This window comes from Esox lucius, chromosome 20 (assembly GCF_011004845.1).
Source record: "Esox lucius isolate fEsoLuc1 chromosome 20, fEsoLuc1.pri, whole genome shotgun sequence".
Lineage (NCBI taxonomy): Eukaryota > Metazoa > Chordata > Actinopteri > Esociformes > Esocidae > Esox > Esox lucius.
Genome location: NC_047588.1, coordinates 25,584,875 through 25,611,088, shown reverse-complemented (window position 1 = coordinate 25,611,088; position 26,214 = coordinate 25,584,875). Strand labels below are relative to the sequence as shown.

Genomic DNA, 26,214 nt, shown 5'->3' with positions numbered 1-26,214 from the left:
CAGAAAATAATAATAAAATAAACAACAAAAAAACACTGTACACTAGCAGCAGTTTAGAACAAAAATTATACTGTAAACATAGCAGCAATATGGGTATAGTATTATTTATATAGCAGCAATCTGTAGTAACCTTGAAATCCAAACGTTAGGATTATAAAGCCAAAATAATGAATGTTCACCATCACAATAACTATAGAGGGCACAATTTAAAGATATCAAGTTAGATTCCTTGAATTGTGTGCATGGACTCCTAGTCTAGCTGGAGTATAATTCTCTAGTTTCATTCCACTTCCTGCATTGCATGTTATTTGCCAAATACAAGAAGTGGCACGGATTGACATGTTAGTTCAAGGATTGGTACCAAACTACCTTTAGCCTACCCCTAGCTAACTTCACTGGATAATCTGCGAGAAGCTTTTGGATTCTAATGCTAGTGTTTGTAAAAGTGAGCATTGAAAGGCTTACTGTACAAATGTATTACCAGCGCTGACTGGGTGCATTTTAGTAGAGGGTGTGGCTCTTCCTACAGGTATGAGTTGAAGATTTGAGGGGGAGGTGCATATGAAAGTAGTGAGGCGAAGATGGCGTCAGGAAAGAAGGGAGGAAACAACAGCCTCGCAAAAGGTTTGAATGGAAGGCGCTCGTCAAAACATAAAGAGGGGCCAATAGGTAAGTTAGTTATATCAGTGGTCTGTCGGAACTTTAGCTAGCTTTTGGTTTTGGGTTACGTCGTTAGCGTGAAAATCCCTATCCTGAACTGACTGCCTTTCTGCTAGCTGACGTTAGTTAGCCGGTATAAACAGTGCTATATTAACCAAGTTATAGAAATTAAAATGACAAAAACATGTCTCTCTTTTGTCAAGTAGCATTAGGGTTTCTGACAACCGAAATAGGACGTGTTCAATGCGGCATTGTGTGATGTATCGATGTACAGTTAGGGAACTTTCACAAGTAACAAATGTAGCTGAAGAAGGGGAACTTTCACAACTCTTTTACTTTATATTTGAAGCTAGCTATCTACTCTGTCCTCTGTTTACATCAAAACATACTGAATGGCGTGCTTTGTTAATATCAGGCTTAAGTGGACCTACTTACTGGCCCTTTTCCAAAATGCTAAATGAGATGTTTAAACGTGAGAAAATAATAACATTACAAGTTACGTATTGAAATTGAATAATAAGGACTCTACAACATATGAACAACGATACCATGTCTATTTGCCTCGGTACTGTACTGGTAATATGCCAATGTACGATGTATTATATGTAGGTTTATTAAAGGATAGCGGGTAGACTTGTGACTGGGAATATACTTCAGTTCTACGTTATATCAGCTAATTCAAACCCTATCTCCGTGTAACATTATTTAATTGTATTCTACAACTGTTTGGTCAAAATAGCAAAGCATTTAGATTTTTTTTTAAACGCACTCCAAGCCTCTCCTGCTGTACTGTACTGTTTTACTGTCGCAAAATAAGCTATTCTGAGAATCGCGACCATCAGATTAGCCAGGGCATTTATCAATAGACCCATTTGGAGTGGATGTCACGGTTACGTCACTGAAGTTTGGTGGTGGCAGAAAACTGCAGGAACAAGTGTAGGGAAACGGGCAAGCTCCTCGGACTAAAGGAAAAAATGGTATTGTGCCGCTGGATGTCAGAATGCACAAAAAGATGGCCTTCCTTTTATAGAATACTGTTGTTTGAAGCTAAATGCAGTTTAGCTTACATCACTCAGTATTTATGCAAGCGTTTAACGAATGAATGGAATATACGGTAATATTATGTGCTTAAATTTTCTTCACAAAAAAATTGGAGAAGGCGTACGGATGATCCATATTCCTATATGTAGAGGTTAGTGTCACTTTGTGCCTCCAGTTCGGCTCCGCCCACAAAACACGTCATCACTGTTTACTAACACAAAAATTGTCTATTTGATCACCACTGAAATTTGAGCGTATCTAGGTGTTCTTTTCGCTTGATTGTAGTCGTACATAAAGTATACAAAAAACGGGTGTTTTGTAAAAACGTTGATGGCTTGCCTCTCGACATTTTTAATGAATTGGGCCGTTACCAACCTCCGTGGTAACGGAGGCAGATTACTTGTACTTAATTTGATAAATCACACATCAGCACGCATACTGTACAAATAACCGATAGAACGAAACGAAATTCTGCTAGTTTAATGATAATGTGTGTTGTTTTAGCTTTTACTAAAAAAATATTACTATTTTATTTAGTTGTCTATGAGGTTAAGGTTATGAAGGAAGAGCTTGCATTGTGCAGACGGGGTAACGAAGTCGAAACAACTGACAATATTATGGAAACATGCGGGAAAGATCAGGAACCTCCGAATTTAATTCAGCCGAAGGTGCGTATAGTTAGGGTAGTATTTTTTCTCATTGTATTGTGGTACACCTCTGATTAATATGCCTGTATAAATGTCAGCCACAAAAATAGCTTTGTAACTGTATTAAAGCTTTTTCTACAACCACTGGTTTGCGCACATTTTATAGGCTAAGTACATATACCTTTATTTTACCAGGCATGTCAATTAACAGCAAATTCTTTATTAACAATGATGGCCTGGCAGGAGACAAAAGGCCTCTTGTTGGGAATGGTAAAAAGTGACCGACAGAAGACATGGCAACAACACAGTACCAACAGAGACCTTAAAAACCAAGCACAAAGAGACACCAATAACTAAAAATTTAGACAGCATGACAACAGCAAATATGATAACCGAATAAGGCATATCCTTGTCAACAGAGAGTAAAAAGAAACGGCCAAGACAACAGCAGGACAACATGGTAGAACTGCACACAGCATCACATGAAGTAATTACTTAGTTAATTAGTAGTCTTTAAAAGTGGCCGTGGTGACATGTAGAACGTTTTATTGTTTTTGTAGTTTTTATACCAATCGTTAGGTGTGGCAGACTGAAAGAAGGAGCAACTTCGAGATGTTTGCTTTAGAGATTTGTAACTGAATGTGAGCATTGGTGGCAAATCTGATGGCTGAATGGTATAGAACGTCTAGGTGCTAAACAGCCCCTTTACGTGCCGACATGTATCCAAAATGTAGCATGGGTGTCATCTGAATCTGGGTGAAGGATGAACAATAACGGTAGAGAAACCAAAGTCTGGCTTTTATCTTGGCAATGTGATGAGTAATGTTATGAGTGAAGGACAGTGTATTATCTAGCTGAACTCTGAAGTTTTTGTGTGTTTACTTGCTCAAGCACCACTCCCTCAACTAGCAATTACACCTGGGGGAGTATTCTTCCTAACAAACCGTGTTATTTTAGTTTTTAGAGATGTTAAGGGCAGAGAGAGCTTGCTGTGGATACAAAGGAAAGACTGTTGTAGAGCGCATAATAACAGTTCAGGGGAGGGTCCAGCTGAATATACAACTATCATCTGCATGTAAGTGGATGAGCGAGCTTCCTACCGCCTGTGGTATGTTATTTATGTAAATTAGAAAAAAGGTTTTATCTTGTAGTAGTCCCCTTGGTGACAGGTAGGGGCTGAGACAGCAGACTCTTTGAGTGAGGTTATTAGCAAACCAGGACACTCTGCTCAGAGACACCAATGCTCCTTAGTCGGGCTGCAAGGATGGAATGGTCTACTGTGTCAAAGGCTTTTGCGAGGTCAGTTAAAATAGCAGCACAAAATTGCTTCTTGTCAAGGGAATTAGTTGCATAATTTATGACATTTAGGGTTGCAGTGTTACAACCAAAACCTGTATGGAAACCAGATTGCATACCAGAGATGATACTTTGAGTGTGAAGAAAGCCAGACAGTTTCTTATTGACACATTTTTCTAGCACCTTTAAAATACTGGGCAGGATAGAAATTGGCCTTTAACTCTGGGATCAGCTTGATCTCCCCCTTTAAAAAAAGGACACTCTGTAGCTGCTTTCCAATCATTACGAATTTCTGCAGAGTGAAATTACAGGTTGAAAACAAGTTCTGCAATGGTAGTGGTTATTACCTTAAGGAAGCAAGGGTTGTCTGACCCAGATGTTTTTTTAGTGTCCAGTTGAAGGAGCTTGTTCATCACCTCTGACTCTGATTGGCTGGAGGGTGAAACTGTGTAATGGGTCAGGATAAATAGAGGGATGAGTTTTAGGGCTGGTTGCATTTGATTTACTGGGAGATTAGATGTCTTGAAGGGTCATTTGTAAATGTTATATCAGGTGATTTAAATAAATATGTTTCCAACAATGGCTATTTCCTATAAAATGGTCAGGCAGGTATGTTAAAGGTTATTGTGAATCTGCTTGCTTGATGTGTCAGATGTGCAAAATTCAGGACCATGGACAATGCTGTCACAGTCAAATATGCCTGGCTGACTGCTCAATATCCATAGCAACTTCAATGTTCTGAATAAATAAAATCTAACGAATTGTTTGGAACATTAACAGTGTAAATCGAACAAATGATCAGCTAGTTAGGTAGCAATGTTAAATTAGTGTTCGTATTATTTCATCGTAGAACAATGAAAGGTTATAAATAAATGTCAAACTAACTTTTACCTCACATTTCTCCTGGAGGCTGCACACTCTGGTTTCCTACCTTAGTTGAGATACCCGGCACCCAAGCTGTCTATATTTGAAGTGCTGACTCTCCAGAATGGCTCTTGAAATCTGTTTAATAAGAGTGGGTGCTTTGTCAAAATATACTTTTGTCACTATAAGGTGAAATATTTTTCAAATGAATGTTTTCATCAGTATCAACATTTTCTTCCCACCACCCATTTACGCCTCACCTGTTGATTAAAATGGAGATTCTAATGTAAATTTGTGAGGTCATGTTGGACAAAACAAAAATTTTTGGTTCCAGAAAGAGAGCCTGAAGTGTAGCCCTATCACAAACCATAGCAACAAATGCTCTGAACAAAACCTACTACCTACTAGGTTAAGTGGATCTTAACCTGTCCAAGTGAATGAAACGCACAGCTTATCCACCAATTAGATTCACTTCCATCACTATTCCTGGCCCTTCGCAGAAAATCCAATTGTCATTGGAGCCTAAATTGTGCACCGTACATTACAAATGACAAGACGTCAATCCTTCAGATTATTCTGAATTTATATCAGAATTATCATTTTCCCACACTGTCAGTCATATATCCTGCCTACTTACTCAACCATGTCCAATGTATTCCAATGCAGTTTCACTGTGACTAGACAAACTGCATACAGCTTTGTGACTCAGTAGGTTTGTCCTTGTCTCTTGCACCATTACAAAAATACATTATATGTGACTATTTTACTATATGCCAACAGCCCTAGTAAGGATAGGGTTAGCCCTAGTAAGTTTTGGCATTTAGCAAACACTGATCCAGGGCAACATAATGTTAGTAAATCTCATACATTATTATCTGACTGTACAGTTGATTTTCTTTCTGCTTTCAGTTGACATTTTGACTGTATGTAAGTAGTCTAGCCTAAAGAAACACTGCCCTTCCCAATTAGCTGCTTAAATCAGATATGTCATGCTGTGTGGGGCCGGGGATTGAGTTTACATTTGGAAACGTGTACTCCGGCCGTGGCCAGCATGTGAGACAGAACACGCTTGAGGGGGCGCTGCGTCACCGTGAATATGCCATTGTCAGTCCGACAGTTCTCCCACTGTAGCAGCCTCCGTTTACAAGCATGAGATAAATGCTAGACCGTCACGCTATTTACGTACAACTGGAACAAGATGGCCAAGGGGTTTCCACCGCAGTGTCTTACAAGCAAACCATTAATCTGTAGGCATTTAGTAGAGGTAGGAAAACATGAGAATTTCCGTCAGACTGGCCTCTATGATGTAATATTGTACTGACATATTTTTATGGTTGAGGAGTTAACCGACACTGTGCTGGACCAAGGGTGCCTCTTGTGTTCCATGTGTACTGTGTAGCTCAGTTGGCATGGTTCTGCTATGCCGCGGTTGTGAGTTTCATTTCCACTTGGCAGCACTATGTAAAATGTATTCACTCTTTATCCATCTATTTATGTACGCTATGCAATTTTGACTTTGAGCAATAACATACATCTTTCTGGGATAAGAAAGAGAAAGTTTACTCTTATTTTAGCTTATTTAATGGGTGGATATGAAATTCAATCTAAAGGCTACTGTCTGAGATGTGCTAAGCTCTTGTAGTGTTATATGAGCAATGACATGTTTTGAGAAATGTTTATCAGCAATAGACAGACTTATTTTACTAAAAAGCCAATTAGGTGATGACCACTTCACCCAGAATGTGACCAGATTGTGTAGATTCCAGCAGGAGCCTTAACAAGGTCTAGTTTATGTTTGCACTTGCCATGGAAACCTAACATCTGAGGTTAACACATACGATACTCTTATACTCATGATGTACTGGCTATATATATTTAAACTCTAGTTTACATTTCTGACTGAATATTTTAGGGTGTCTTGATCCATAGCTCATTAGCAAGGGTACCAGTATAATCATGTAACTGATTTTGATGTCCAATAGCGCTTGATGTCCACCAAATACATCAACATTTGGAGTACATTATTTTTGACGGACGTCATGTTCATAGTATTGCCTGTGCTTTCGCAAGGCAATACGGTTGGATACAGGGACCTTAACGCCAAATATGCAGCCTGAAACAGGATTGCTATTACAGTTGGGTTATCTGCGCAGTTGAATGTGATACTATAATTAGCTGTGGAAAACAGGTGCTGGTGATTCAGCTAAGGTCCATTTTGGTCTGTGGTCCTACCACCTGGAACAGTTGATTGTATTGGCCTTGGTTCAGATGAAAGTAGCTGCGAAATTCCTCTCCTCAATGCCTAAGCTCTTCAATCAGTCGGTGAAAGTCTCCCACCTGCTTTCGCAATCTCATTGTTGGTCTCATTGTTGAATGAGCCTATCAATACTACTGTGACTATTTAGAATTGTAATAACCTCCAGACTTTTCATTTTAGAAGGAAATTATATTATAAACTGTCAAACGTGATATGCTTGCACAATACATTTTCAGAAAAATTGTCTGATCAAAAAATGTTAACATTTTTAATAAGTGTAGGTGAAAAAAAAAGTTTGACATTCAGTTTGCTGCTACGGCCGCCCTGCTTCCACACATACAATTTGAGGCATATGTTGGATGAATGTTCTGCAACTGCTTCTGCACTGCAATGCTACAAGCCAATGGCAGTGTTCAATTTGAAATGAATTAACTTCCAGTGTATCACAGTGCATTGACACTGTAGGTATGATCAATGCTTAAGACCAACCGAGTGAAAAATATTGTTGCATACGTTGGCAAGATTAAAACATTACCATAAGTACTTTTTAGATATGAGAGTCTCTGCAATGTTTGTGTCAATTTGGCGGTTGTAATGTTTCCCAGAACACGTAAAATGACTTTCTTTCGGCCATCTTTTTATACTTCTACCGGACAACTTTTTCACAGATGATTGCTTGATGACGAAGAGGTCTCAAACTCATGTAGCAAATATGATACGGTTGGGGTTACAGGGTTTTCAAAAACATCTTCTTCAACTAATCAAATTTAGTAGCACCCTATGACAGATGTTTTACATTTTTCGAACAATATATGGGTTAATATATGGGTGTGGATAATTCTTGGGTTTTAATACACCCAAGACTCTAAAATTCAGATCATACCCAGTGCAGGTTGTAAACGGGGATTCAATGTTTCTAACTTCCGGTTGTGATGTTTGGATGCGGATTGTTCATCCAAACATCAGGATATCCTTACTAGGGCTGTTGGCATTTAGTAAAATAGTTGCAAATATTGTAAGATTGTTGTTCAAGTATTGTCCACAGGTGCAGGGCACCAATGCCACAGGACATCTAATACATTCACACACTGTAGATGTAGAACACTTATTTTGAATGCTTTATTACAGTGATTCTTTAACTACAAGCCATAGGACCTTAAATACTGCTATTTTTCTAATCAACCTAGAAATTAATTGGTATTGCCAAATTTCCTGGGTCCAAATCAGTCCCTGGTTAAATTACTAAAAGGAAATCTTAGCTGTTACAGAGGCCTGGAGTTGAGAACCTCTGTTTTCATTTGCCTCTTTAGTCTATTTCCTCAGGCATCTATCTTTGGTTTATTTTCTCAGGCATAGACAATTTTTGTCATTAAGGAATTTCCCATGAAAGATTAATGTTCCTTTCAGTGGTCCAGTTCATTTCTTGTGGTGTAACATTAAAGAGCTGTGCCCTGTTTGACAACGACAGCATGTGTAGGCCTAGATAACATCATACCATGGTACATGTTGGTGACTTGGGATCTCATTTGTCAATATATATATCACTTAAATAGGAGGAACAAATAACTTATGAGGGGTATTGCCACGATAACCACAAGTATAAAAAGATGCTCCTCATCTAACTCATTGCAGCTGCTGGCCTTCCCAGACTGACCCACTATAACAACGCAGTGAAAATGTTTGGATACATGACATGCACGACAAAGTTAAATGAAAGGGTATGCTTGTTGTCAGGCTGGGCCTAACATACAGTTCCAATTTGGAGAACACATTCGTTTGAAAGTAATTTATGTTTCACTATTGTCTTCCATATTATAACCATTATACAATTTCAGTAGCACATCTCTTTTTTTTGAGTGATGGATTACACCATCCCCATGCCCTCAACAATGGACTGATACATGTGGGAATCACATTGGTGTTTTATGGCCATGCAACTGCTGACTGAAAGAATCTTAGTCGACCAACAGCCTACTGACCAAACAGTCCACTTGGTGACTAAAGGGGGAGGTTGACATAGAAGTGTAGGTGCTATAGTGTCACATGCCGACATGTATTTGTCTCCCTCTGTTGTTGCTTGCTTGACCAGTAAAAAGAAAGAGAATACAAATAGGACAATTTAAGTGTATTTCGCATTGGGAAATATGTGTATTCTACATTCGCCCAACTGTACTTCCATCCTCAACAACCCCCTTGTATAGACTGTTTAGAGCTGGCATCTGTTCCTCTGGTCGTTTGGAGGAACTCATAATGTCAGTAAAACTAACAAAATCTTCTTGTAGCCAAACGTTTTTTTTGTGCTTTTTGTTTCTTCCATTGGTTTTAAAGAAAATTGCTACAAATAAGCTCAGTGTTTCTTGTAGGCTTACATCACACCTCTTCTTTTTGATAACTGTGTCAACATTTACACAACAAGATGACTGTCTTCATCTGTTTTTTGGCATTTTCTGTAGGGTGATTAAATATGCTGACACGTCACCTTGTCCTGACAAGTTTTACATGTTTAGCTAAATACTGAGCCCAGGTAAGTCTTAGTGAAACACACCTTATTTTAAGATTTCAAATTACTCATGGGATAACCGAATGGTTGAATGTGGAAAGGACCCATATCAAATTACATTGGATCAAATAAGTTTATTTAAAGCCAAAACAATGCTGTGCCATTCGGTACTTATGAGACAACCTTTTACTGACATTTGTCATTCCTGGGATTCCGTACCCCAGAGGTTTGCAAGTGTGAAGACAATTGCAGGATCTGTAACACATTTCTGTACACTGCGATCGCATATCGCTAAATTGTTACTCCACAATTGACAAACCTGCGTGGTACATCTCAAACATTCCAGTGGAAGTTCAGCCACTCCGGGAATGATGCAAATTAGGGTAAGTTTATCTAGTGTTTTACTCTCTATCCTAATGTAAGTAGGCAGAAGAACTTGACAGTTAGATAAATGAGCCTGTGGCTCCACAGGCCAATGTAAATTGAAAGCTCCTGATACTGTCATTTCAGTAGTGGATCATTTTCTTAAATTTGACTTAAGGATGTAACACTGCCTACACAGTGTTGAGAGACACTGGCAAGCAATGAAATGTTAAGGATTGTATTCACTTCTGTTTGCTCACACGCGTTTGTGAAATATGTTTTGTTGTTTTGGACATATTGGCGAGGCCTATATTATGCATTAGCAATCGCAGGTTTTACATTTTAAAATATGTCCAAATAATGTGGCTTTTGTCAGACGAATAGACATTATGCCCTGGTAGATGTCCCAGTCACTGTTATGAAGTCTGCCCATCTGTTTGCTGATTGTATTCTTATTGCAGCCTTATTTCATCAGTTTGTGTTTACAAACGCGCTGTAGAAAATAATTTCTTCCGCAATTATACACAAGGTCAAACCAAACTGCTTTAACCCAACCACTCCAATGAAAATAAAGCAAAAAATAAAATGCAGTCTGTAGGTTTTGACGCTGTGGTCTGCCAATTAGGGTTAAGGTCGCTGTTGCATGCAAAACAGCCAAGGTTACTTACTGTGGCTGGGTAAAAGGCAAAGGGACAGAGGGACAGTTTTCACCACTTGGAAACATGGTTGTTTTTTCGGACATCAGGGCACATATACACACACCCTCCTCTCTGTGTTGTATGTGCATACTCTGTTTGTGCGGTCATGGTGCATGTGTGTCTGTCTTCCCCTGACTGGGTAAAGAGTCATGTCCCCAGAGCACAGCTCCGTGGCACTGTCGTTCTGAGGCTGAATCTCCCTTCAAACATGGGGAGGGATAGAAGGACGTAACAGCGAGAGAAGGTGGGTTAGAAACAACGAGCAGGAAAACAAGCAGACAGGAAGAAGCACACAGTGATCGAGGGAGGGCCCAATCACTAAAGGCCATCTCTTGCTCTTCTAAACCCTGCCTCTCATGCTGTGCCTCTCTTTCTCCCTTCTCTTGTTGCGGACTTTGAAAAGAGACGGACGAGGACAGAAACATGAACCTAGATGCGGGTAAAACTATTTTTATTTAGCTTTAGAATAGTTGTGACCTACTGCATGCTTAATGCTTATCTGCCTGCTCCAAACATTATGAATGCTGTCTCTCTGTGCCTCTATTTCACACTGCCACACCATTCCCCCTGTAGAGCTCATTATAAACCTGTTATGCCGCTGGTGGTAGTTGTCATATGATTTATTAATGCCTGTGTTCATCAATCTTCAATGTCTAGGGACCAGGTGTCGCTTTCAGCTTGGAGTGGCAGTTGTTGTGGGCACTTGCCTAGCTGGTGTAAAAGTTGACTTGTTTTCCCTGTGATCAGGATGTTGTAATGTGACTAGATTCCAGTCAGGTTCTGTCAGAAATCACAGATGGGTGATCGGGTCCGAACTGCTATAGCTTGGTTACGTAGGCAGCTTGCATCTCTGTAGATTAGAGTTGACAGTCATAACTTGAGTTAATGCAAATGTGGCCAAATATAGGCAGCTTTGCCCTTAAATATTTCCACTGGGGGGTTTGTCTCATGTTATGGTTATTAAATATTACATTTGTTGTGTTTATTTAGAATTGCTATTTTGCTGCGAAAGTAGTGACCGACGACAGACAATCATAAACACTCAAAGGATATCGCTAGGTTATCAAGCTTTTGGCCAAGATATAGACTTTCAACTAGACAGTGTTTGGGCACTGGATTGAACATCCAGTCTAACTCTCAAACTCTTTGACAATCAACTTTTTTTTCATTTCAGCAGGTGGAGCAAATGTTTTTCGCTTTAGCCAAAACCAATTCCGGTGAGATTAATTAATGTTACAATGCAGATAGACCTAATGCACCTGTTTTTTTTCCAGAATTTCTCTTTGTGATTGTCACTGTTTAATAATTAAGAGCTCTGACAATGAAGGTCAGCTCTGTGTTTACTGGCAACCAAATTGAGCTTTAAATGAAATGAAAACCATCCATAGACTTCACAATGGTGTGGTGTTCGCTTCCTGGTTCTGTTACTTGGGGTTTTAAGATGGGCGTCAGTTGACTAATGGTCCAGTTTTCAACTCTGTGTCCGTACATTGTGTCTCTGAAGGTTTTTCTTCTCCCTGTGGGTCAGTGACCTCAAAGCACCCAGGAATGTTTAAGACAATATTCTGAATTGTTCAAATCCATAACATGGTAAGAGCTGATAACCGCAGATGAAGGATGCCCACAGTTAGCATTTGTCGGTTATCTTGGCCGAAGGCTATGCCTCCAAGTACTAGCTCTAGGTTGTCTATGGTTCAAGTGACACACATTAATGCAGAGTTAAGATTAGACTCTTAGTTAAATATGTATTTTCTCAGTTAGCTCTGCTGTGTTTGGCAGATGTTCTATAGATTCACCCAAGCTTATTTTATTGCTGCCTCCATAGCGGCCCTGGACGTAAGTGGGCATTGTATTATTCTAATCATTGGGGATGTATTGCTTTACAAAACCACTGAAATAAAATATTTCTACAAGATGCATTTACCTGCATGAAATTCGTTTTTTAAATCAATTAACTCCCAAATTTGTCGACATAGTAATAATTAACTAAAATGTTAAGATGCGTTTATGAACTGCTTCATGACATGAAGAACCTTCAATGCCTACCCACTGGATTAACATGATAACATTATGATCTGATAAATGATCAGGCATAGTGCACATATCCCTGTCTGCAAGGTCTTTGTTGGCTGAAACTGTCTTAAAATTTTAGCAAACTTTGCAAGTTTTCCTATCTGTGATGGTATCCTCAGGCCCATTGTCTTTCCATTTAATCCTCCACTATCACCATGTTTCGGCATAATAATGAACGGCTCCGTGTTGCAAGGGTCTCTAGACAATTCCTGGAAGTTCAAAATGTCCCAGTTCTCTTGCCTGCAAACCAGACATGTCATCCATTTAGTAGTTTTGTTATGCCCAAGGCCTGTCCAATACCCATGTTAAAGGAAGGCATATGTCCCAGTTATTCTTTTCAGGTAAAATATTGCTTTGCCTATGTGAAAAGGATTAAACACTCTTGGACATTTTTTGCTGGACCAAGTTAGTGGCAGTGAATATTCAAACTGCCGCTTTCGCTTCTGTTTCTGGCCAGCTAGACACTTGGTTGTGACAGAGGAGAGAGGAACAGAGAGGAAGAAAATGATGATGAGATGAATTGCATACACTGTGGTAGGAGTAGAGTTTGGTCCCTGGAGGAGTGCTGCATTCTGGAATGTTTGGCGATGAAGAGGCCTGAGAATTTGGGGAATTGGTGAGGGTTGGTTGAGCCATATTGGACAAAGTGTATGAGGAACATGTTGTGCTCAATAACAGCAGTCTTTCTGTCTTTTTGTTTTTTTTGCTTGCAGATTTTCTTTTCACTCTTTCATTCAATCCAGCCTACAGGAGGTTTCAATAATCCAAAGCAATTATAATGGATACATGTAAAAGCCTGTAATGGTAGCTTAACTGCATGTAAAATGACAGGACTGAAATCCCAGTTAAAAACTTTAGAAATAACTTACAAATTGAATCCGTGTGCTGCAGAACCAGTGAGTGCACAAGTCAATGGTTTCTTGTCATTGTGTGTTTGTAAAGAAATGCCATAGACTGGGGGGGATACTAGTTAAATGTTACTGGGAAATAAAATTGTCTTAAATACTCCTGCCCCTGTCCCCTTTCTTAGTGATGGACACCAAGTCTCTGTTTGCGGCCTTGTACAGTGTGTGTGAGGAGAATGCAACATTCTTCTCAGGAGGTCCCAACGGACCTCAGGGGGATGCAGCGCTGAGAATGGTGGACACCATGATGCTGATCCAGGAGCATGCCCACAGCTTGGAGCCTGTTGTCTCTGGTTTTGCTGCCGTTTACCACCACTTTGATTTCGACCCACACATACCAGCCAATGGATACCGCTCCCTAGTCAAGGTACAATTTGTCTGTCATGACTGCTCCCTGGTTGGTCTGTCCTGTTACAATACATAAATGACTGTGGTCTGTTACGGATGATTTGTTGACTATATTCAAATGATTTTTCCTCTTTCCCGTTCATCATAAATGATGATATTGCCCCTCCCCCCCAATTTTTTTTTGGGACAAAAGCACAACAACGTGTCCTATTGACTGACCTTGATCCTGGATTTCCCCCAACAGTCTGCCAGTCCAGTTGTACCCATAGTTTTGTATTTGTAAAAAATACAAAACGACAGCGACAACAGTGGGTTTGCTGAGTGCTGCCCCACACGCACACACTTCTACTCAGAGTGCAAGCAGTTGTTTAAATTGACAGACCATTAGTCCGGAAATATTTATTTAAAATGCTGAAGTTATATTTTGATGACAGGTGACAGACTGGACGGTAAGGACTGTAGCCTACTACGAGCTATGGTTACAATAGGTTAGTGTTTAGCCATTGCAAACATCGTATTGAACATTGTACAGTTGGCTAGGCTATAGAGCAATGCCAGCTGTCTCTAACAAAAATATGGTAATGTGTATTTCAAGATAAGGATATGGCAAGGATAATACTTTGGATACGTTGTTAATGTAACGTAAATTGAATCTCACTTACCTTTGAATTTTTTTAATACATCTGCATGTCTCTCTGTGAGGTGCTTCGCTAAGTTGGAAGTGTTTTCTCCTTTAGTCTCAAGTTTGAATGCACCGTTTGCATAGTGTTTTTTTGCGATTGTATTACTCCCCGATCATCTGCCTCGAACGCAAAGTTTGTGGTTCTTACTGTTTTTCTTTTCGACAAGACGGCGGAGCAGCTTACATCTCCCACATTTTGGATCCCTGGTACCTACAGTACTGTAAAAAACGAGTACCGTTATGTTTTCAGAATTTTGGCATCGACTTGATACCGAAGTATTGGTTCTTGTGATATCCCTAGAAGCAACATCAGCACAAGAACTGTGTTGGGAGCTTCACGAAATTGGTTTCCATGGCCAAGCAGCTATGTGAGCCTCGCATCAACATGCGCAATGCCAAGCGTCGGCTGGAGTGGTGTAAAGCCGGCTGCCACTGCACTCTGTCGCAGTGGATGTGTGTTCTCTGGAGTGATGAGTCATGCTTTACTATCTGGCAGTCTGATGGGTGAACCTGCATGTGGCGTATGCAAGGAGAATGCTAAATACCGGAATGCATAATGCCTACTGTATATTTTGGTGGAGGAGGGATAATGGTCTGGGGCTTTGTTTCAGGGTTTTGGCTAGGCCCCTTAGTTTCAGTGAAGGGTTAGCTTAATGCTACCGGATACAAATCTGTTTTTGGCAATCACAAACCCTTTAACGAATTGGCTGCTTCCAACTTTGTGGCTTTGTGGCAACAGTTTGGGGAAGGCCCTTTCCTGTTCCAGCATGACTCTGCCCCTGTTCACAAAGCGGGGTCTATAAAAACATGGTTTGATGAGGTTGGTGTGGAGGAACTCGAGTGTCCTGCACAGAGCCCTGACCTCAACCCCATTGAACACCTTTAGGATGAATTGGAACAGCAATTGCGTAACAGGCATTTTCATCCAAGATCAATGCCTGCCCTCACAAATGCTCTTTTGGCTGATTGGGCACAAATTCCCACAGAGAAACCAAATCTTGTGGAAAGCCTTTTTACATTTGGCCATATTGTATCTATAGAGATTTATCAAGTTTATTAACTTTTTTAATGCCAGATCATTCATCTGATGCCATTGGTATTTGTATAGCAACAATTAACAAACTTTATGATTTCTATGCTGTACATTTGGAAAGTATACTGGCCCCTTCACGTTTTCCACAATTTGTTATATTACGACCTGCAAATTTATATAAAAAAAGAAATCACATTTTACATAAGTATTTAGACCCCTTCACTCAATACTTTTCGGCCATGAGTATTCTTGGATATGGCGCTACATGCTCAGTACTTTGCTCTGTTAATCTTTCCCTTGATTCTGACAAGTCTCCTACTCCCTGTCTCCTATGCCTTTTGGCAAACTCCAAAGGGGCAGTCGTGTGCCTTTTACAGAGTGGCTTCCGTCTGGCCTCTAACATAAAGACATGTTTGGTGGGGTGCTGCAGAGATGGGTGTCTTTCTGGACAGTCCTGCCATCTCCACACAGGAACTCAGGAGCTCTGTCAATTACCTTCTTATTCTTGGTCACCTCCCTGACCAAGGCCCTTCTCCCCTGATTGCTCAGTTTGGCTGGGTGACCAGCTCTAGGAAGAGTCTTGGTGGTTCCAAGCTTCTTCCATTTAACACTGTGTGCTTGGAACTTCCATTGTGCAGAAGTGTCTTGTTACCCTTCCTCGTATTTGTGCCTGGACACAATCCTGTCTCGGAGCTCTACAGAAAATGAATTGCTTTCTACTCTGTCAACTGTGAGACCTTTTATATAGACAGGTTTGCGCTCTCTAGATGTACACCCCAAATGGGCCCTAACCCTAATCTTATATTAATCCTACTTTACTAAACCTTGTCTTTACCATAACCTTGACCTCAATCTATCCTGAACCTAAATAAACTAACATTTATGCCCCAACTTAACCTAGCCCTTATGCCTAATCTTAAACCTAAACGGAAATGCCTAACCTCCCCCACAATTGTAACTTCTGCCCTAAACCTAACACTTCTGACACAAAACAATGATTGCCTTTTTCAAAATTGGGACATGAAAATGTCCTGGAAGCTTATTAATTGAACTGTTCAACTGCAGTTATATTAACCTTTTTTAAATTCATTTTTAGGTCTTGGGTGCCTATACGTTATGTTCATGCTGTTTGTTTTCTGAATTGTTACAATACAACAGAATAATGTTTTAGTAAGATTCATTATATCATTTGTAAGATATGATGGAGCTAAAAAAAGCTGAATGGTTTTGAATTTTCTACTTTATTTGGTGAACTGGGGAATTATTTTGTGTAATTAATTCCTGTGACTATTTCCTTGCTGCAATTTTCTGTAGATACAGAGCACCTTTTGTCCTTTGCCCTGTTTTGGTCTAGCGTTTCTCCCCTTCCTCCCACCCCTTTGCTAGGTTGTCCGCTGCTGCATACTCCACATCATCCACAAAGGGCGTTACATCACCACTAACCGTCGCAGCATCTTCTTCCGGGCAGCCCACAATGCAAGGGAGATGGAGGCCTACTGCTCAGCTCTGTGTCAGCTGAGAGCCCTGCTCTACCTGGCCCAGCGCCTGCTACATGACAACAGCCACGGGAACCTCTTCTTCCACGAGGAGAGCGGCCTTAGCCAGAGCTTCGTCCGAGAGTACTCCTCTATGCACAAGGGCTGCTTTTATGGACGGTGTCTTGGATTCCAGGTGGGAAGGGTTAGGTAGGGTGAGGCAGTGAGGGCGTGGGGAAGGGGTGAGACTTTGGGATTACAATTTAGTTCAGCTCTGGGGAATAGTCTTTTGTTCAGCTCCAGGGAATAGTCTTTTGTTCAACTCCAGGGAATAGTCTTTTGTTCAACTCCAGGGAATAGTCTTTTGTTTAGCTCTGGGGAATTGCCGTTTGGTCAGCCCCTGGATAAAAAAGAAATCCTTCAGGAAGTACTCTTTTGTAGTGACTTGAGTTGTTTTATGCCATGTCTCTCTCCACCTCCAGTTCACTCCGGCTATCCGGCCTTGTCTGCAGACCATAGCCATTGGCCTGGTGGCCTTTGGGGAGAACTATAGACCTCACCAGTCAGGCATAGGTCAGTGGCCCCTACAGTTTCAGAATATAAAGCATTCACATTCATATAATTTACTGATACTGCAATGAGGTTTATGTGTTACAGGATCCCTAACACAAACACACCTTATTGACCTTAATGTCTGAAATTGCTTGCATTTCTCATTGCATATGTGTAGAGACATAGAGTTGTTGTTTTTTAGCTTTGGACGATAGGAAAAATGTAGGTTAGTGGGACAAAGCATTTTATAAATGCACTTTATACAATGTTACATAATTATAGGCTCTTTTAGTATACATTAGCAAATATTTATTTTTTTATTCCACAAGTGACGGAAATGACTACTCTGGCTGAATTTACACACAAATTTAGATATTTTGCTCAATTGTTAGCAAAATAGCTGGTCTGATTGGTCAAAAGAGTTATTCCGGTAGCCAAAAAAACCATAGCAGGGTTTTTCCTGCATTCAAAACTCAATGGGACCTCCTTCCCCAAATCTCGCACCGCCTCTGTGTGTCAGCATGGTAAAACATAATTTTGCCCTCTAATACGCTAAATAGCTTACCAGCAATATACTGCAGCGAATGTGACTGTAGGAGGAACATTTTTCAATATTGACAGTGTTGCCAGATGGGAAGGTTTTCCTGGAAACTGGGCTATTTTAAATGGGCTTGGGCAGGTCAGTTTACAGAGAGTAGTACAGGAAAGTTCACTGTTTTCAGTTTACTTTCAATAAAATCTGGCAACCTCGCATACAGGATCACACAAGTCTTGACATTGCATAGATGAGTCATGTCAGGAAAGTTTACACCCAAATTAAATAAAACCTAATAACCCTAAACTACATCTAATGTGCACAACATTTCAGATGACTTCTAGTACCCTAGAATTAACAGATTTGTTTTAAAAAGCGTTTGCGAGACAAATGAAGATGATTGGTGAAAAGACGATCAGATTAGTGTATGTACTTTCACCAAAATATATATATACAATACATTTAAGTCTCCTACAATATAAATGTTTGAACGTGAAGATGCTGTATCATTGCAAGCAGCATAGCCAAGTACAGCTGAAGAGAGGGAGGTAAATGATGTACCGTCAAGGCAAGGATGGAGAAAAGACAACACGACAAGGCTGTAATACATACTGCTCGGTTGCATTTTTTAAGTCAAATTAACCGGAACATATCATAACAACGAAAAAAGACAACAATAATAGTGGCTGTGATTACTTACAAGGCTAATAAGTGATTTCATATTTTTTTGTGATTCCCGAGATCCTCTAATAAACCTAGTTCCAGTGGTTTTGACACTCATTGGTTAAATGTTTTTGGGTGGCTCAGATATAATGAAGAGGGAAGGATATGCTCTGTATGCTAGAAGCATTGTGGAACCAAAGTGTTGGGGGCTTATTAAACAGCCAAGCAGAAACTATAGGCTGGAGGCACTTAAATCTCATAAAAGTAGTCAACAACGTTGTACGAGATGTTAAGTTTCTTGTAAATTGTTTCAAGGAACAGCCTTCATTTCTCAGAACACGAATAGACTGATGGGTTTCAGAAGAAAGTTCTTTGTTTCTGGACATTTTGAGCCTATAATCGAACCCACAATTGCCAATGCTTTGGATACTCAAATAGTCTGAAGAAGGCCAATTGCTTTTTATACTCCCACAACAGTTTTCAGCTATGCTAACATAATTGCAAAAGGGTTTTCTAAATGATTGGATTAGCAAACACAACGTGCCATTGAAACCTGATGGCTGCTTATAATGGGCCTCTGTATGTCTATTTAGATTCCCTTAAAAATCAGACATTTCCAACTCCTGTAGTTATTTAAAACATTAACAATGTCTACACTGTATTTCTGATCAATTTGATATTTGAATGGACAAACAATTTGCTTTTCTTCTCAAACAAGGAAAGTGACCTAAAAACGTTAGAACAATAGTATATTTTGGCATAAACACACCATGTCAATGTTTACAGCTGTTTATCACTTTAGTAGGCGTTCCTGTTGACTGTCCTGTTGCTTGTTTGCCCATTGATGCTTCCACTGCTGTATGCACTTTATTCCGGACCAATTCTCTTCTGGTGAAGTTTGTGTTCTTATTGAACCACAATGTAGTTAAATGAGGGTGTACTTCAACTGTTTTCTTGGTATTTAATTTTCCTTTTTTCCCCTGCCATTGTGTTTCTTTATTTTACTCTGTTAATGAATCATCAACTCAACAGTCTTTGAGGTTTTATACAGTGGCTTTGGAAAGTATCCAGTCCTCTTCACCTTTTCCACATTATATGAGCAGAATTAATAATGAATTAAAACATGCATGCAATCAATCTATTTAAAATGTCCAAAATGATGAAAAATGATGAAAAAATACTTGCCAATACATGTGAATAAGTATAACCTTTGCCTACAAATTGAGCTCCGATGCATTCTTTGTTTTTTCATCATCCTTGATGTCTCTAGAACTTGATTGGAGTCCACCTGTGACAAATTCCACTGATTGGACATGATTTAGAAAATAAGGTCCCACAATTCACTGTGCATGTCAGAGCAAAAACCAAGCCATGTAGTCCAAAGAACTCTTTGTAGACCTCCCAAATAGATTTGTTTCCAATTGTCAGACACTGAAGCCATGAGGGCCTGATGTCCTGTATTAGGAAATGTGCTCACAGCCCAGCACCGTGCAGCTCCATTGGTATTCGCCAGAGAACACCAGAATTGGTAGATTCTGTTCTCTTCACAAATTAGAGCAGGTTCACACAGCACATGTGACAGACGTTAAAGAGTCTTGAGACGCTGTTGTGAACGTTATGCTGGTACCTGTTATACGGTACCCTGGTGGCTGGTGTTCGGTACGGGCATGACTTCCTTATCCGTCGTCAGACCTTACGCTGGTGCAGCTTGCCCTGGGCTCTTCCTGGTTCAGGACAATGCCTGGCCTGGATCAGGGCATCAGTGGCCTGGAGCTCACTGATGCCCTGATCCAGGTCTGGCAGGAGATCCCCCAGGACACCATCCGCCATCAGGAACATGCCCAGACGTAGTCGGAAGTGCATATACACACTACTCAATCACATTTTGTGTTGCCGTGATAAAAATCACAGAGGTTTGAACAGCCTGTGATTTCAATTGTTTACTTAGATTTTCGGTGTGAGTTTGAATCCAGCCCTCAGTCAGTTGGTGATTTTGGTTTCCATTGACCGTTGTTACATAATTTTGTTCTCAACGAATTACACAATATACAGTGTAGATTTTGACCAGTGACTTAAATTGATGATTTTTCACTTTTTTTTTTTTCTTTTTATCACCCACTGGTTAAACTCCCCTTTCCTGGTAATTTAAGTCTTAATTACAAATGATGTAATGAACACCGCTGAAACCAGCTTAGTACTTACACTTTGTACTTTTTACACCTCTGAATAAATGTAATATGACATGCTGTCTGAAGGACTCTGAGAGCATGATTGCAAAATATGCTCTGGTCTGGTGATAAGGCCCAAAAGAAAACTAATATGCCTTAATGCCAAGCTCCACATCTGGGCAACAAAAGGTACCACTCATCCCCTGGCTAATACCATCCCTACTATGAAACATGGTGATGGGAGTGTCACGTTATGGTGATGCTTCTCAGCGACTGGGAGACTGGTCAGGATTGAAGGAAGGCTGAATGAAGTAAAAATTGTTTCTTGAAGAAAACCTGATTTGGAGTCCACACCAGACTGGGGCAAATATTTCAGCGCAACAACGACCAAAGCACACTGCCTAGACAGTGCTGCAGTAGCGATTCTTTGATTGGCCCAGCCAAAGCCTGGAACCCCATTCCGCAACGGCAGGGAGACCTAAAGACCTCAGCACTGACGCTCCCTATCCAATCAGGATCTGCTGCCAAGGTGCTTTTGCGAAGTAATGAATATAGGGCAGTGTAAATGCCATTTCAAAAAGAGTTTCACTGTCATTGTGAGGCTATACCACCATGAAATGTGGAGAGGTTTTGAAGGGATCTGAATACTTTATGAAGCCATAGTATACTTCACAGCTTTGTCTCTTAATACATGATAGTGAGAAGATGGACATTTTCAAGAATGTTTCAGAAAATCTGTTGATTAGCTAATTACATTCTCAGATTTTGATGTTTGTGTGATTCACAAAAATGTAAGGGCTCAAACCCATCTGTCTCTATCCTGACCTGTCCAATTTAATTCCTGTGAATATCCTTTTTTTATGCTTAGGTTTTTAGTTGGTTTCAAAACAAATATTACCACCTACTTCTTTAAGATACCGGACAAAACGAAGCAGGACAGGTTTATTGGTGGGATTTTGGTGTGTTTCTGTAAGGGATATAACAGTTTTGTGCTCTATGCTGCGTCCCAGTGGAGGAAGGACGTATTGCACCGTATGGTGAGTCTGCACAGCAGTAGTCTCAGTCTGGGACATAGAGCAAGACTTTGGCAAGGTGGTCACCAATATAACACGTCTTGGTGGTTGTTTTGGTTAGTTTGATTGAAAGATGTTTCAAGTGCTGTGGCAGGAAAAAATACCTGAGCAATGCCCAAATCTCCCAGACAGCAGTTGGTGACCACCATCACATCAATACTCGTTGAGTTAGTTATGCATTGAGATTATTTTGTTGAACATTAGCATGTGATGCTTCCACTCATGGCCATCTCTCTCTCCCTGCCTCCCCCTCCCTGGTTTGTGTCTTAGTGAGTTGATGTTCTGATGTGGTGATCTGATATTTTAGTGTCTAGTCACTCAATCCCTCTTTCTCCTTTCACACTTCCTGTCCCGACCCTGACATTTCTCCTTCTGCCACTTACCCCTCTCCCTCTTAACCCCCATTTCCTCTCTGTGTCCTTTTTGTCTCCCTCTTCCCTCCTACCACTGTCTTTGCCTCCCACCCTTCTTTCTTTCCAGGTGTAGCAGCCAGCTCCTTCTTTACCTCAGGGAAGTATGCCATCGACCCAGAGTTGAGGGGGGCCGAGTTTGAACGCATTACTCAGAACCTGGATGTCCACTTTTGGAAGGCCTTCTGGAACATCACAGAGACCGAGGTTCTATCGGTAAGCCATTGGCTGTTTTCAATCTGGGGGTCCCGTGGGGTCCACAGGGTACCACCAGGAGGGCCGGTGAAATATTGGAGCTGAGGAAAATAATGAAATTATATTTTATTTAATTTTTATGTGTCAAATATTGGTTTTCTTATAGGCCTACCTGCAGAACATGAGTTGGATCATATGATGAGTTCTTCTGTCAGATCTTTCCTCCCCACTGACCATCAACATTTTGGTAGTCCGTAATTGTTTAAATTGTCCATGATTGGATATCGGGTGTGTCTATGTCCATCTATTTGGATGTAGGTAGGTCACGTGACAGGCCTGGTTTTGACCAAACTCAGTGAATGATGCCTCTTGCTATTAGAGATCTGACAATAATTACACTGATCGGACACATGGTGGCAATTTTACATGCATTTTAGAATTCTGTTCTTGCTCCTGGTCTCGCCCATTTTAGAATTCAGGTCTCGCCCCTTTTAGTCCTAAATCTATGACATTTGTTTAATAACGTATGTCTGTCTTTTCACAAGGAAATAAATTATTATGGATCATGAAGATGAATTATTGATTTTGTGCACACAACACTAAAATGCTTATATTTGGTATCTCTTTCAAACAACAAGAAAAATATTACCTAATATTTAAAAATGTAAGTCATTATTTAAGCATTCAAGATTTGTTATTCTGCCAGATTCTGTTGTTGATTTCTTTTGTGAAAACATTAACCTGAATGACAAAAAAGTGTTTCTCATTTTCTTATATATTTAATTAGGAAACAAGTATGGGATATAACCGTTGTGTTCTTGCTGAAAAGATAACTCATTCCTGTATTTTAGCCCAAGGCAAAGGAGAATGTGTGTAAATGGATAATAACATTTCCTGAATAAAAGATAACATAAATATGCCAAAACAACTTAAGCTAATAATGACTCTTTGTTTCCCCATCTAGTGTCAAACTAAAATGTTTGCTTTCACAATCAGTTTAACAAATAGATTTTCATATTTACAATCAAGGCCCTACTCATAGTTCCCCATACAGTACCTTAAGGCCTACTGTCTTTCAGTATATAGATTTCGGCATAGACTCGATTGTTCTAGTCGCAGAGATTTCTTTTACCTGTGTAATGCTTTCTTTGGGGTGGATTGTTAACTTAACCTCTATTTATTTGAGGTCTTTGAGTATGTTTATTTTACTGCTTGAATCGAACTTGCCAATATCTGTATGAACCCTGTGTTATTTACTGCTTTCCCCAGGCTGACATTATATAGGCCTAGACATATTCAGGGTGACCAGGTATTCAAGACACCGTCGAACTTCACATAACACCTTTGAAAATCCCTCGTCTGGACCAACTCTGGGAGGAGCTTTGCTGTAGACGACTTAAATGGCCTGATGAATAACAACATGTGTAGATACGCTTTTGTCTTTCGCCTTATTCCTCCCTTTAATTTATGCTTTTCTTCTGTCTAAGGGTCTGGCCAGCATGACGTCTACCCAGGTGAAGGTGAACCGTGCCATCTCCGTGCCCCCAGTGCCCTTTGACCTCCCGCTGGTTGCAGACCCCCACCTCACGGTGACCATTGCGGTGCCGTCGGCCCACACCGGCCCCGGCCCTGTGCAGATGAGGCTCATCTCTTACGAGCTAAGAGAGGGACAGGTAACGGGTTGTTCTGGTTCCATTAGTACATGTCATGTACGTGCGTGCTCTCGGCCCTACTCCACACCAACACCTGGAGCTTCTACAGTGTGTTCCAACTCTGAAAAATGAAACCTCTCCCTCAGTGGAGGGCAGGTGGCAGACAATAATCTGTCTTTACGCATCGACTGCTCGTCCTCGACTGCTTTGTCACCGTCTGGTTTAGGCCGGTCTCTGACTGCTATACAGGGGATAACTGCCACACATTGTAAGGTCTGTAGAAAGCCTCACTTCCTGCCACCTACCCTCAATTGCGGTCCTATAAGGAAGTGTGTGGGGAGATAATTACTAAACCCCAACTCCCTGGTCACCCGCTGTTATAAACATTCCTACCACCTGAACAGTTACTTTCCCCTGGTTGTGGTCCTCAGTACCCGGCCATCTGTCCCATAGAGTCATATGACTAGATAAAGCCCCCTCTAAACTGTAAAGTACATAACTGCACTATACTGCATCTCTTTGCAAATGGATACACTAAATCTGCACAACCCTGTTCCTGCTACTCTCCAGCTACTCTCCTGTTGGTTTTTTTCTCTCATAGTTGTTGCTAACCTGTTTCAGTGTTTCAACACTAAATGAGCTCTTCTGGAGTAGAGTTGGGCAGCCCAGTACTATACTGTGAATGTGCACGTCAAAGAAATCCATCGATATTTTAATTTCTCTGCTTGTATGTCGTTTTCGTACATGCTCTCACCATCCGTTGTATGTAATTGTGGTACCACTACAAGCACTCTTTAAACATGGATACATTCTTAGGATGTGTAAATATAATTAGCGAATGCTACTGACATTGTTGAAGTTCAAATTATCACTTTAGCTGGCAGATTAAGATCCGCAGTCTGCGTTTATTTTCCTAATAAATTGGCTTAAAGCTTCTGCCTCCTTTAGCTGTTTGCAGAGATGCCTCTTCCTGCATGACATACTTTGACAAGGGATTGTGTTAGTTTGTTTCCTTTGTCTGAGAGCAGCTGTAGTAAATGACAGCGTCTCGTTTTATCCTCTGCTTCTAATCCTTTTAAACCCCACCCTCCTCCCCATCTCTCATTTCTGCCCATCTTTGGGGAGGTATTGAACAGCTGAGCAGAGTTTCTGTAGTCTGGCATTAAACCAGGCGTGATATCAGCCAACACTTTCAACTCCCTCATTGATCCTGCTCAAAGAGGGAAAATCTTTCCTCTGTTCACTGTGAATGTTAATGAGGAAATTGAGTTTCTAGCTGGAGGGACAGCAAGGAGCACAGGACAACAAACACTGAATCTTGACTATAGGGGTTGTTGCAGAGAGCTGGAACAGCACCTATCAACAACTGGAGCAATTTCAGAAGTGAAAAAAGTTTTGTTGATTTAATTGTATAACTGTTCTCACTTCTCTCTCTAGGACAGTGAAGCGTTGCTGTCCCTGTCTCGCTCTGAGGGGGGTGCTGTCTCCCTGTCCCTGGGAATGAAGACCAAGCGGAGCCCCCCATCCCGCTGGCTGGTGGTGCACTACCATGGAGGAGGCTTTGTAGCACAGACCTCCAAATCCCATGAGGTAAAAACCCACTCTATCCACGGATGTAATGAAAATAAGCTTGTCCGGGATGGTGTCCCAATAAAATAAGTGCTGGGGGTTATTGGGATGGATGGCGTAGCCCTTCTACTTCATACAGCTATGAAGGGAGTTTATCATGGTAATGTATACAAAATGCAAAAAAGTTAACTACATTACCTAAAGAGCAATGTGCAGGTTGGACACCCCTATACAGCATAGTGTATATTAATGATAAACAACTAGATTTTCAAAAACTGGAGGAATATATAACCGCCATAAACAATATATTGAGAGAAAATAACTTCTGCATCTGTCTATCACTGACCGGAAGTGACGTAACGCGAGGGAGTCTGGTCAAGTTCATGCTCAAATTACAATGGACCTGGATGAAGAAACCGAGCTCTCCAACTTCGGCGAGCATGCCTATGATGGCCCACAGGCCTATCATTATGAGCCTCCTAGGCGAGATAGAGGTCAGGGGGAGATTAGGGGGGAGAGCTCGTTAATAAAATGTGGGGGAAACGGGGGTGTTTG

At 40.7% G+C, this 26,214-nt stretch overlaps 1 protein-coding gene across 4 annotated transcripts in view; it reads left to right on the top strand.

Moving 5' to 3' along the window:
* The first annotated feature begins 282 nt into the window (after nt 1-282).
* The window catches only part of lipeb (lipase, hormone-sensitive b), a 47,805-nt gene continuing 21,873 nt past the window's right edge, over nt 283-26,214 (top strand). Inside the window, exons 1-9 of one of the 4 annotated variants that reach the window (XM_029115834.2) lie at nt 283-669; nt 10,730-10,765; nt 13,430-13,671; nt 16,754-17,038; nt 17,325-17,415; nt 21,771-21,797; nt 22,314-22,459; nt 23,926-24,111; nt 25,528-25,680. In XM_029115834.2, the coding sequence (XP_028971667.2) occupies nt 582-669; nt 10,730-10,765; nt 13,430-13,671; nt 16,754-17,038; nt 17,325-17,415; nt 21,771-21,797; nt 22,314-22,459; nt 23,926-24,111; nt 25,528-25,680 (1,254 nt within the window). In that variant the 5' untranslated portion in view covers nt 283-581. The remainder of the gene's footprint in view (nt 670-10,729; nt 10,766-13,429; nt 13,672-16,753; nt 17,039-17,324; nt 17,416-21,770; nt 21,798-22,313; nt 22,460-23,925; nt 24,112-25,527; nt 25,681-26,214) is intronic. The other 3 variants (XM_029115836.2, XM_029115835.2, XM_029115837.2) reach the window with 3 other exon arrangements.